The sequence below is a fragment of the Oncorhynchus tshawytscha genome, linkage group LG02 (genome assembly GCF_018296145.1).
Source record: "Oncorhynchus tshawytscha isolate Ot180627B linkage group LG02, Otsh_v2.0, whole genome shotgun sequence".
NCBI classification, from domain to species: Eukaryota; Metazoa; Chordata; class Actinopteri; order Salmoniformes; family Salmonidae; genus Oncorhynchus; species Oncorhynchus tshawytscha.
Genome location: NC_056430.1, coordinates 54596685 through 54610137, shown reverse-complemented (window position 1 = coordinate 54610137; position 13453 = coordinate 54596685). Strand labels below are relative to the sequence as shown.

General features: G+C 42.6%; 1 protein-coding gene across 1 annotated transcript in view; it reads right to left on the bottom strand.

The window, feature by feature from the left end:
- LOC112266994 (serine/threonine-protein phosphatase 4 regulatory subunit 1) overlaps positions 1 to 13453 on the bottom strand; it is a 42926-nt gene that overhangs the window by 29011 nt on the left and 462 nt on the right. Inside the window, exons 2-11 of the mRNA XM_024444988.2 lie at positions 12755 to 12799; positions 12040 to 12169; positions 11271 to 11377; positions 10789 to 10931; positions 9344 to 9490; positions 8481 to 8588; positions 7895 to 7960; positions 7224 to 7382; positions 6882 to 7006; positions 6249 to 6721 (exon numbers count right to left, since the gene is read on the bottom strand). Of these exons, the coding sequence (XP_024300756.2) occupies positions 6249 to 6721; positions 6882 to 7006; positions 7224 to 7382; positions 7895 to 7960; positions 8481 to 8588; positions 9344 to 9490; positions 10789 to 10931; positions 11271 to 11377; positions 12040 to 12169; positions 12755 to 12799 (1503 nt within the window). The remainder of the gene's footprint in view (positions 1 to 6248; positions 6722 to 6881; positions 7007 to 7223; positions 7383 to 7894; positions 7961 to 8480; positions 8589 to 9343; positions 9491 to 10788; positions 10932 to 11270; positions 11378 to 12039; positions 12170 to 12754; positions 12800 to 13453) is intronic.

The following is a 13453-nucleotide window of genomic DNA, read 5'->3' as shown; positions in this document are numbered from 1 at the left end:
ATAGAACACGATATTGACGTTGGGGACGCTGACCCCATCCGTCAGCGGTTCTATAGTTTCTTCAGAGAAACTGCATTGTTTTGATGCTGAGATCAGATACATGCTGGAGAGTGATATTGCAGAGCCTTCTTTCTCCAGCTGGGTGTCTCCCTGTATCTCGGTCAGTAAACCGGATGGGACAAACAGATGTTGTACGGACTATCGTAAGGTAAACAGTGTCACAAAGCCAGATTAATTTCCTCTTCCTCGGATGGAGGACTGCATTGATCAGGTCGGAGAAACAAAGTTTGAGCAAGTTTGACCTGTTAAAGGGCTATTGGCAGGTGCCACCGATGAGTAGGCACGTGAAATCTCTGCCTTTACTACCCCCTCCAGTCTGTACTCTTATTCAGTTATGAGTTTTGGCCTGCGTAATGCACATGCCTCTTTTCAACACCTTATGAACAGGGTTGTGCTGGTTTCTGGACTAGATAATGGTTTACGCAGATAGCTGGGAGGAGCATCTGTCCCGTATTCAAGCCTTGTTCGACTAAGGGTCGCCTCACTATTGATCTGGCTAAATGTGAGTAAGGTGGTTGGGCAGGGTGAAGTGTATTCTGTTCGGGCTAAAGTGGTAGCTATTGATGCTTTTCCACCACCAACTACTAAAAAGGAACTGATGCTTTTCTTGGGAATGATTGGTTATTACCGTGGTTTCTATAGGAACTTCTCTACCATATGTTTCAACAAATCTGTCAGGGGAGCGACTAATGCGGTTTACGTCTGGTCTCCCCTCTGTCAACAGGCTTTTGAGGATGCAAAGAGGTTGCTTACCTCAACTCCGGTGCTGGCTGCGCCTCGCATGGATTTGTCATTCACCTTGCAGGTGGATGCGAGTCACGTGGGGGCAGGTGCAGTCCTGCTGCAAGCAGATGTGTCTGGTGTTGCGAGGCCTGTTAGTTTCTTTTCCAAGAAGTTTAACCATCAGCTCGGGTGTAGTACCTATTGTGGTCTACACCGACCATAACCCTCTTACCTTGAGGTTTATGATGTGTCCTAACCCTAGGATAAGGAGATGGTGTTTGTTTTTTACAGGCATTCCATCTCGATGTGCAGGGGGTCTGATAATGTCTTTGCTGACTTGCTCTCTCGTGCGCCCTGTTCCTGAACGCATCTGGTCCTATTGATCGGTGGACACGCATTCTCATATGCGTGGCCCCCGACGTGTGTCGTCCACATGACAGACCACTGTTTATTTTTTATTGTCTTGTTCCCTGCTGTCCTCGTTCTTCTTTACTCTTAAAAGGTTGCTTCCTGTGCGCAAAGGTTGCTGAGGTCTGGAGAGGACGAGGTTGGCTGGGGCAGTGAGATAGTGTTAACCAGAGCAGTATTTTGTTTGTTTGCCTTGCTTTCAGGCAAGTGTAGAGATTATAGGGATATTGTTTTCCACGTCGGCACCAACGATGTCAGGATGAAACAGTCAGAGGTCACTTTTATAGCTACTGTTTACAGGCCTCCTGGGCCGTATACATCGTTCCACACGGAGTTCCCTGAATTGCTAATCGGACCTTGTAGTCATGGCAGATAATTCACATTTTGGTGACCTTATTATTCACATGGATAGTCCACAGACCCACTCCAAAAGGCTTTCGGAGCCATCACCATGGGTTTTGTCCAACATGTCTCTGGACCTACTCATTGTCACAGTCATAGCCTGGTCTAGTTTTGTCCAGTGGAATAAATCGTGGATCATAATGTTTTTCCTCATAATCTGGACTATCTCCCCCATCTTATTATGTTTGCAATCGCAACAAATAATCTGCTCAGACCCCACCCAAGTATTATCAAAAGCCGTGGTATGAATTCTCGGACAACCCAAAGATTCATAGATGCCCTTCCAGACCCAAGGACGTACAAATATTGGTAAACCACCAAACCGAGGATCTAAATTTAACCTTGCGTAATACCCTAGATGCAGTCGCACCCCTAAAAATTATACAGAAAATACCCGAGCCCCGAAGCAAGCATCCAGAAAATCTGAACGGAAATGGCGCTCCACCAAACTGGAAGTCTACCGACTAGCTTGGCAAGACCAGTACCGTGCAATATCAAAGCCCTCACGGCTGCTCGATCATATTTTTCCAAACGAATTGAGGAGAATAAGAACCATCATAAATGTTTATTCAATACTGTCGCAAACTGAACTAAAAAGCAGCATTCAATGAGAGGGAAGCTTTCACTCCAGCAGTGATGAACTCATTAACTTCTTTGATGAAAAGTTCATGATCATTAGAAAGCAAATTAAGGGCTACTCTTTGAATCGGCATACTTCTCCAAAGCTCGGTTGTCCTGAGGCTGCACAAAACTGCCAGGATCTAGGATCAATGGAGACACTAATTGTTTTATCCTAGATCTCGACACATTCATGAAAATGGCAATGGCCTATAAATCCTCAGGCTGTATACTGGACCCTATTCCAACCGAACTACTGAAAGAGCTACTTCCTGTGGTTGGCCCTCCTATGTGGAACATAATAAATGGCTCCCTACACACTTGATGTGTACCAAACTCACTAAAAGTGGCAGTAATAAGGCCTCTCTTAAAAAGGCCAAACCGTGACCTGGAAAATGTTAAAAAAACAAAAACAACGTACCTTCGAATTTCCCATCCCTTTCAAATATTTTACAAAAAAGTTCACAAAAAAACAACTCACTGCCTTCCTGAAGACATTGTATACAAAATGCTTCAGTCTGGTTTTAGACCATCATAGCACTGAGACTACACTCGTAAATAACCTTTTAATGGTGCCATACCAAGGCTCTATATCTGTGCTCGTGCTCCAGACATTAGTGCTGCTTTTGACCATCGATCACCACATTCTATTGGAGAGATCCCAAATTGGTCTACACTGACAAGTTCTTGCCTGGTTTAGATCTTATCTGTCGCAAAGATGTCAGTTAGTCTCTGGATGGCTTGTCCTCTGACAAATCAATAGCACGTGTCGGCGTTCCTCAAGGTTCCGTTTTAGTGGCAATACTGTTTTCACAATATGTTCTACCTCTTGGTGATGTCATTCGGAAACACAAGGTCAACTTTCACTGCTATGCGGACGATACACAGCTGTACATTTCGATGAAACATGGTGAAGCCCCAAAATTGCCTAGCCTGGAAGCCTGTGTTTCAGACTTAAGGAAGTGGATGGCGGCAAATGTTCTACATTTAAACTCGGACAAAACAGAGGTCTGCTGTTGGATCTGACAATTAATCTTGAAGGTTGTACAGTCGTCTCAAATAAAACTAAAAGGACCTCCGCGTTACTCTGGACCCTAATCTCTCTTTTGACGAAAACATATCAAGAACATTTCAAGGGCAGCTTTTTTCTGTCTTCATAACGTTGCAAAAATCAAACGTTTGGTCAAAATTATGCAGAAAAGTTAATCCATGTTTTTGTCATTTCTAGATTAGACTACTGCAATGCTATACTCTCCGGCTACCCGGATAAAGCACTAAATAAATACGGCTGCAAGAATCCTAACTAGAACCCCAAAAAAATAAACATACAGTTGAAGTCGGAGGTTTACATAAACTCAGCTTATTTGGTTAAGGTGTAAGTGTTTCACAATTCCTGACATTTAATCCTAATAAAAATGCAGTTTTAGGTCAGTTAGGATCACCACTTTATTTTAAGAATGTGAAATGTCAGAATAAGAGTGATTTATTTCAGCATTTCTTTCTTTCATCAAATTCAAAGTGGGTCAGAAGTTTACATACACTCAATTAGTATTTGGTAGCATTGCCTTTAAATTGTTTAACATGGGTCAAATGTTTTGGGTAGCCTTCCACAAGCTTCCCACAATAAATTGGGTGAATTGTGGCCCATTCCTCCTGACAGAGCTGCTGTAACTGAGTCAGGTTTGTAGGCCTCCTTGCTCGCACATGCTTATTCAGTTTTGCCCACAATTTCTATAGGATTGAGGTCAGGGCTTTGTGATGGCCAATCCAATACCTTGACGTTGTTGTCCTTAGGCCATTTTTCCACAACGTTGGAAGTATGCTTGGGGTCATTGTCCATTTGGAAGACCCATTAGCAACCAAGCTTTAACTTCCTGACTGATGTCTTGAGATGTTGCTTCAATATATCCACATCATTTTCCAACTCATGATGCCATCTTTTTTGTGAAGTGCACCAGTCCCTCCTGCAGCAAAGCACCCACACAACATGATGCTGCCACCCCCGTGCTTCACAGTTGGGATGGTGTTCTTTGGCTTGCAAGCATCCCCCTTTTTCCTCCAAACATAACAATGGTCATCATGGCCAAACAGTTCTATTTTTGTTTCATCAGACCAGAGGACATTTCTCCAAAAAGTACGATCTTTGTCCCCAGTTACAAACTGTAGTCTGGCTTTTTTATGGCGATTTTGGAGCAGTGGCTTCTTCCTTGCGTTGCGGCCTTTCAGGTCATGTCAATATAGGACTTGTTTTACTGTGGATATAGATACTTTTGTACCTGTTTCCTCCAGCATCTTCACATGGTCCTTTGCTGTTGTTCTGGGATTTATTTGCACTTTTCGCACCAAAGTATGTTCATCTCTAGGAGACAGAACACATCTCCTTCCTGAGTGGTATGGTGGATGCGTGGTCCCATGGTGTTTATACTTGCAAACTTTTATTTGTACAGATGAACGTGGTACCTTCAGGCATTTGGAAATTGCTCCCAAGGATGAACCAGACTTGTGGAGGTCTACATTTTTTCCCCTGGGGTCTTCCTGGGCTGATTTCTTTTGATTTTCCTATGATGTCAAGCAAAGAGGCACTGAGTTTGAAGGTAGGCCTTGAAATACATCCACAGGTACACCTCCAATTGACTCAAATGATGTCAATTAGCCTATCAGATGTATCTAAAGCCATGACATAATTTTCTGGAATTTTCCAAGCGGTTTAAAGGCACAGTCAACTTAGTGTATGTAAACTTCTGATCCACTGGAATTGTGATACAGTGAAATAATCGGTCTAAACAATGGTTGGAAAAATTACTTGTGTCATGCAAAGTAGATGTCCTAACCGAAATTTGTGGAGTGGTTGAAAAAGTAGTTTTGATGACTCCAACTTAAGTGTATGTAAACTTCCGACTTCAAACTATTGTACACCAGTGCTGTTAAGGCTGTTACTGCTAACCTACAAAGCATTACATGGGCTTGCTACTACCCATCGCTCCGATTTAGTCTTACCATACATACCTACAGGTACGCTACGGTCACAAGACGCAGGCCTCCTTATTGTCCCTAGAATTTCTAAGCAAACAGCTGGAGGCAGGGTTCTCCTATAACCCCTACAGAGCTCCATTTTTATGGAATGTTCTGCCTATCCATGTGAGAGACGCAGACTCGGTCTCAACCTTTAAGTCTTTATTGAAGACTCATCTCTTCAGTGAGTCTTATGATTGAGTGTAGTCTGGCCCAGGGATGAAAAAGTGAACGGCAAGGAACTTGAGCAACGAAGTGCCCTTGCTGTCTCTGCCTGGCCGGCTCCTCTCTCCACTGGAATTCTGCCTCACTGGCTTACTATTGCTCTTCCATGCAGTCCCTAGGAGGGGTGCGTCACTTGAGTGGGTTGAGTCACCGACGTGATCTTCCTGTCCGGTGTTACGTCCCCTTGGGCTCGTGCGGTGGAGATTTGTGGGCCTTGTCTCAAATGTAGGAGGCCTCCTGTGGTATATACATATTTGCAGAAATCCTTTCAGGTTTATTTTGTGGCTTTTGGCAAATGCTTTCTAACGATCTAAAGTCGCGCTGTTGCTACTGCCCGTAAACACGCAGTCCAGTTCAAAGAGAATGATGGTAGGCCTGTATGGCTTATTTGCATATAGGTCTGTGTAGAGTCCAGTCCTGGTTTTTATTTACTGCAGTGTCTATCAACTATCCAAACGCACGGCCGCTCTCCCACTCTATTGCTATAGAATTTTCAAAAATGCCTTACTCTACGTCATTTCTAAACAATCGATGATAGTATGAAAACCTGAAAATGTCAATATTGAAGTGCTTGCTTCAAATTATTTAAAGGCGTCATTCTTCCTGGGGGTGTATATGATTTTATGTTGCTAAATTGCTGTCAGTTCCACTAAGATCACTGAGTCAAATAATGCTGTGATGGTGGATGATATCCAGCCCATTGTGTCACCATTCAACACAGTTCTTAATTATTGCACAAATTATAATGAAAAAATTACTTTATTAAAAACCTTTGAAGAGATGCTTTCCTCAACCCTCACCTTGTGCATCCGGGTCATCCATGTGGGGCTGGAGGCAGTCCAACACCTTCTGGATCTGAGAGCTGGTGACTGGCTTCAGACCAGCCATCTCCCCGTCCTCTAGCACCACCATCTCCTCCTTCTCTCCCTCTTTAATTCCCGCCGTCTGGTTCTGCAGAGGAACCTGGTCCTTCAACATCTCCAGCTCCTCGCTGATATCCGGTAACGGAGGCCTCCAGTAGTGGAAAGAGTTAAAATTCTCGTCCGTTTGTTCCGTCTCCTCGTTGTTTGTGGGAGGGTTGTTGTTGCGTTCCTGGACTTCGTGTCGGCCTCGGGGAGGAGTGTGTGTGGAGTCGCTCCTGCGGTCTCCCCCGGACATGCATTCTAGAGTTGGGGTGGAGCGGCCATCTTGGTTGATGGGTGGGTGCGAGGGTCTCTCTGTGGGGCCGTTGAAGGAGCAGCGCATGGAGGACTCGATACTGAGGGGGGAATCTCTGCAACAGAGAGCCAACCAGAGAGCCCCCTTAATTTTCCTTTTCAATTACAAACATTGTTTTATACATAAAAAAAAATCACACAAGTTTTGTTACATTTGACTAATATGGTCCATTTTGAATATTGTTTTCGGCCCCCGAGTCAAACCCTAACCCTAACCTGTCAAAGGGACACCTGGGGACCTCCAGTAGTGTGCCGTCCTCTTTGAAGTAAAGGCCTGTGCTGGAGGGGTTGGCAAAGGTGGAGATGAAGCGTCCCAGAGACTGAAAGGCAGCCTGGCGCACCTGGAGGGTCAAGAGAGTATGTTTACCACATCATTGAATAGAACATAGTAACACACACATAATTAATATGCATCTCTATGATGTTCACCATCAATTCATTATCAAGAGAATTACTTATCAATGTAATTTAAGGCCATTCTCGCAGAAAATATGTTTCATACAAACATCATCAGAATAGTATGGTGTTTATATGTGTGCGTCTGGCGTAGGCTCTTACCCAGCGAGACTGGTCACTGATGAGGCTGATGAAGAGGGGGGACAGTTTAGTGCGTCGCACTCCTGGGGAGGTGGAGTTGGAGACGATCATGAAGCACTCTGCACACGCCTTCCGGATGCCCCACAGGCTATCCGAGCACAGGTCAAAGAACTTGGACATCTGGTGACAAAAGATAATGATAATACCAGGGATGTATTCATTAGTGGAGACTGTAGCAAACAAGTTTCTCATCGGACAAATTCAGGTAGATCCCTCCCCGTTTCATCCAGTTGGCTTCCATTAGGCTCTTAATGAATATACCCCACTTCCCTAACTACAACAGAGTGAAATTCAAATATATTTTAGCTGTTAACTTTTTGCTACGATGTGTCCCAATGAACATATGTTAAAGGAAAACTCTTGGTATTGGTTTCATCAGCCTATTGTTAACGTAAGAAAAACATTTTGGGACTATGGTCAACAATGGGCTAATGAAACAAATACCAAGATAGTTTTTTGGGTGGAATTTTCCTTTAAGGAATGTGAAAAACACAATGGCGGTAAAACCACCAGTAGTTTACGACCAATACCACAACAGTATGTTGTGTAATGATAGACATGTACATATCTTTGAGATTGTGAGGACAAAATAAACAAACATTCTAGTGACATTTTTTTCAAATGTTTCTCACCAGTAGTTTCTCTGTGGCATCCTGACCCACAATGGAACAGAACTCTCCGAAATTGGCTGCACAAACCTGAAGGAAAAGAGTAATAATAAAAAAAAGTTGTTCATGTAACCTTTAATGTGGCTCACAAATTCTGGAGTACCAGACATTTTTTGCTGAATGTTTTATCCAATAAAATGTTTATGCATGTCAGTCTTATTCCAATACAACAGTACAAAGTGGGCATCATTGGGGGACAGTCTTTGAGGCACATTACAGGCATCACAAACTCAGGGAAATCCACAGGGGTTCAAATAAAATCCTCCCTTTCCTACACCCAAATACAACTTCCCAACTGGCACCAACTTCACGAGAGGATTAAAATTCCAAACAGAAAACAACATTACTGTAGGCCTTCATACTGAATCACATTCTTGGGCAACTGCAATGATTCAGTTTGTGAAAAATGTTGGATGAATCGAGATGGGAAACACAATCCTTTGTCGACTACCATAAACAGTGTGCAATGTTTATTGTCAAAAGTGTGATGTAATGTGGGAGCATGTTTTCTGTGGGGTCAAGTTGGATACAGAGAAGTGTGTGTGTTCACCTTGCGGACTTGGAAGAGCCTGGCATCACTGCACAGCTCACAGAAGCGCAGCAGCAGCAGGTGCTCCACTGTGTCTTTGCTCAGCATGGTTACCAGCTTACACATGATCTACAGAACAAGGAGAGAGAAGAGGACACGGGAATCAATGCTATTGTAACGGAATCCACAGGAGCTCGAGGATGAAGTCTTCCCTAGGTAGAGATCTCCCTTCCCCAATCCTAACCTTAACCATTAGTGGGAAATTACTAAAACTGACCAAAGATCAGCATTTAGTGTCAACTTCAACCTATGGTTCTAAGCATAAAGGATGCACATTGCTTGGTTCTAAAAAAACAACACTATTGAACTTGTCAAGGTTACAAAAAAAAATAAAAGCCTCTATAACACATATGGTACTGCTAGTGACCATGGATTAATGCAGACTTGCCTAGCCACTGCCCATCCACTGCAGCTGTATTGATCTCATATTGACCTAAATATTTTGGCTAGGGTCCACTAACAACTATCCTCTTTCTTGAGATCAGCCTATATCCTTTTTGTTTTTACATTTGTTTTTGGTATTATGGCTCAGAACCACTCATCTTTCATCTTTATACCCTGTATGTCTTTTTGCTCGGTATATCTTTATCAAAGTTAGGGGGAAAAACACACACTTAAAGAAAAACATGGTAACAGACTACAGGACATAAAGACAAACAGGGATTACAAACAATGATCAATGGATACTGGCAAGATTAGTGGTTCTGGTTGCGCTCCGAGTGCATTTTACATTACATTTAATTAAAGTAAATTCTGCATTTCTTCAGTTTCAGTGAACTAAATCAAAATGTGAGCTTGAATCAATAAACCCAAAGCAATCTTACCGCGACGGCCTCTATCTTGTAGTCATCGTCGCTGCTGGGTTCGGTGAGATCTAGTAAAACAGGACACACTTTGGTCTCCATGTCGCCCTTGCAGATGAGCCCCTGCTCTAACAGCACTAGCAGGGCCGCCTGACTGGTCTTCCGCACCTTAGGGAAAAGACAACATCTGTCAGTACAGACATCTTTACAATAAAGTGTTTGTTGAGCCTGGAAATCCAGACAGTTCCGGGCTAGCGGTTATTGTACTGCACACATTTGTTTCTAGGCTTGGACTGTATGCAGATTTTCATATTGTCATTCCGTCGTTCTCTTATTCCAGCATTTACGGTATTACCGGCATAGCACACAAGGGGAGCTAAAAGAACCATTGGGCCTCTATTTCTATAATGCTAACAAAATTAGCACAAACTAATAGCAAAATGCCAGACACTGTTTGCTAAATGCTAACAAGTTAAAAACGAACATTAACTACACTGAAAAAAATATAAAGTGTTGGTCCCATGTTTCATGAGCTGAACAAAAAGATGCCAGAAATTCTCCATACGCACAAAAAGCTTATTTTGCTCAAATGTTGTGCAAAAATTTGTTTACATCCCTGTTAGTGAACATTACTCCTTTGCCAAGTTAATCCATCCACCTGACAGGTGTGGCATATCAAGAAGCTGATTAAACAGCATGATCATTACCCTTGTGCTGGGGACAATAAACGGCCACTCTAAAATGTGCAAATGCCAAAGATGTCTCAAGTTTTGAGGGAGTGTGCAATTGACATGCTGACTGCAGGAATGACCACCAGAGCTGTTGCCAGAGTATTGAACATTCATTTCTCTACCATAACCCTCCTCCAACATCATTTTAGATTATTTGGCAGTATGTCCAACGTTGTGAACAGAGTGCTCCATGGTGGCTGTGTGGTTATGTTAAGGGCAGGCATAAGCTATGGAAAACGAATAAATGCATTTTATCGATGTCAATTTGAATGCACAGAAATACTGTGACGAGATCCTGAGACCCTTTACTTTTAGGGTATTTGTGACCAACAGATCAACTCAAAGTTAATTTGTCACGTGCGCCGAATACAACAGGTGTAGACCTTACAGTGGAATGCTTACTTACAGGCTCAAACCAATAGTGCAAAAAAGGTATTATTTGCAGATGCAGATCTGTATTCCCAGTCATGTGAAATCCATAGATTAAGGCCTTATGAATGTATTTCATTTTGACTGATTTCCTCATATGAACTGTAATTCTGTAAAATCTTTGATATTCTTGCATGTTGCGTTTAACTTGTTGAATTACATTTAGCCCTAACAATCAACCTTTAATAATCCAAAAACACAAATGACAGGAACAGGGATCCAGAAATGTCTTAACTGCTTAAGATAATATCAACATTTTGTTGTGGTCCATCGTTTGCAGTTAGAGTGGGAGTCATTTGTTCCTACCTGGTTATTGGGGTCTGTGAGATAGCGCACCACGATGGGCACTAGGTATCTGGAGAAGGCTGCTGGGAAGTTGGGCTGGCTCTCGTGCAGGAACATGGCGATGTTGGGCACCTGCTCCATCAGCTCGGCGCGCACTGTGGGCTCTGAGGACATGCACATGCACGAAGATGACACAGACACACACATAGGGAGATGATGATCACAAACATGCATAAAAAAAGTCCTAACAATACAATTTATTTTGTATTAGGGGTTTGGGGTCAATTCAGGGGTTGGGGTCATAAATGACAATTTGGGGATCAATTCAGACATGTAAATGTCAATTAAATGATTCAATTGCACTCCAATTGATAGCTAACCTTCCATGTCCAATTCCAGTGACCGCAATTGGAATGGAATTGACCCCAATCTCACAAACAAATTACATAATTGTAAAATAATGAGATAATATGAGGGACAGATTTTTAAAAAATAACATCTACCTCCGTCTTCTGACATTCGGGCAACTGTCTCCATGACACTAATAAAGTCATTCTCATTGTCACTGAACTCTCGAAGCACATCAAGCAGCCCGCGTGCCACGATCTGCCTAGAAAGCAACACAAGCCCCAAGTTAATGTCTGTGCCAACATCTAGCCAAAGCTGCATAATGGCCCATAACTGACAAACTTGGAAATCACCCGACTGAGGACTTGAACTCAACAAGCAGAGCATGAAAACAACCTTTCCATGAGTTGAATTCAACTGGGGGCAATGTAGGGCTGTTGATGGGGTGCTGTTAAAGGTTTGCAGAGGCGATGTGCACAAGCTATGCCAAAAGCACACACTGAGGTCTTTAAAACCACTGATGGCATCTGGCAAGCTTTTATCTTTCAATGGGCAGAAAGCAAGAACCCACATCAGAAACACTTAGGTCAAACCAGGCCCGTCTTAACAAGAGTGGTCCCTAACAAGTTCATGTCTTGATGCAGTGTGAGTGAGAGACCTGGCAGTACCGAATGCCCGGCCTTTACTCAGCCCATTCACTAACGCCCCGACATAATTTGTTACATTCTCGCCATGCCAAGCCATGAACGCAGGTCTGTTGAATTCACAAGAACACATAGAACTAGAACTTTTCAGTCAACACTATATTGCAGTCAAACATTGCAAAAACAAATGGCAGTCATCTTGAACATCACATTATCTCTAAATATTTCCTATTGCTTCCCTGTGGCATGTATCCAAGTGCGTCATCATATTCAGTCTTACCTGTTGAAGACGTTTTCACTGAAGGCATATTTTTCTAGTCTCCCCAGGGGGGTGAGATTGTCCTGCCCTGCATCCAGGAAAGCTGTGATCCGAATTCCGTCACACTCTGATCCATAGTCATCGAACCCAACTGTCCAGGTTGAAAATCACAAATTCAGAATCAATCAATCAGAATTGTTTGAGATTAAGTTAGTGAGTGAGGAGATCAGGTAAATAAGTACATTAATTTAAACAAGGAACTACTGCTGTCAAAATAAGCTCTGTGTTGCAATTATCATATTGGTATAAGTGAGCTTTGAAGTGATTCGGACACAAGTAGTAAGAATTTTAACCTGAGTAAGCAAGTGAAAAAGTGACCACTGTATTTCAGTTACAAAATTGGTAGGCTATGTGAAAGCCCTGCGTAAGGGGGTCTAGTATGATGTTTAATTGCCCTAAACAAGAGGAATATATGGTCTATATTGCTAATAATAGCTCGCCTGAACCCAGGGGGAGGCATCTGACATATAATATTAGGGGGTGACTGTTAAGTGTTACACTTCATGTGGATGAACAGGGTCAACCGGAAAGTGCAGGCTCCCTAAAGCTTCAAACTGTGGAAGGTGTCAGAACAGCCTGCATCATATGTTTCCTAGTCTCAGTAACTCTTTCTACATGAACTACACAAGAATTGAACATGGCGTTTGAAACATATTGATGGAGGGGGAATACTCACAGTCATCCAAATCATCATGACCATCTTCAAAATATAAAGACAGACCTGCAAAATGGAATGGTGTAGAGTACTGCTTTTACAAATATGTTATCAACATACCGTCAGTCATTATATAGTTACATCGCTCCCTGGGGATCAGAGGGTTGGCTAATACGTCAACTGTTACTATGTCGGAGAAAATGGCCAAGTGCCTCAATGATCTAACGTTAGCTAGTTAATACATTTGATCTGGTTGAAGCCAAGGAGACACCTAGCTAGCTAACTTTAGCCTAATCCAGTGGTAATAAGTAAGACCACAGAGTGCAGTGGCTAGCTGCCAAAATATAACATAGGGACATTTCTGGGCTAATTCTATATATAACTAAACTAAAAAACAAATCCGTCCCATAACAACTCTTGTTTATGCGGTTTCAGCCAAGGAAATGATCGAACACACGTTAACATTGCTAGCAAGCTACTGTATATAAGGTTGCCAAATCACAAGGTAACTTGCTAGCTAACGTTACTATAGGTCTTTGTTTTGGTTTTGAGCTGGATTTGGCATGCAAAGATATCGGCGTAGAGGCTAGCTTGCTAGGTCAACCGGCTAACGTAGATAACTAGCTTAGGCTTGAAAGCAAATCTACCTGACATATTTAACTAAGGTTAGCTAACATCGGCTACCTACCTAGTTAGTAGGTAGACCTAATACAAAATACA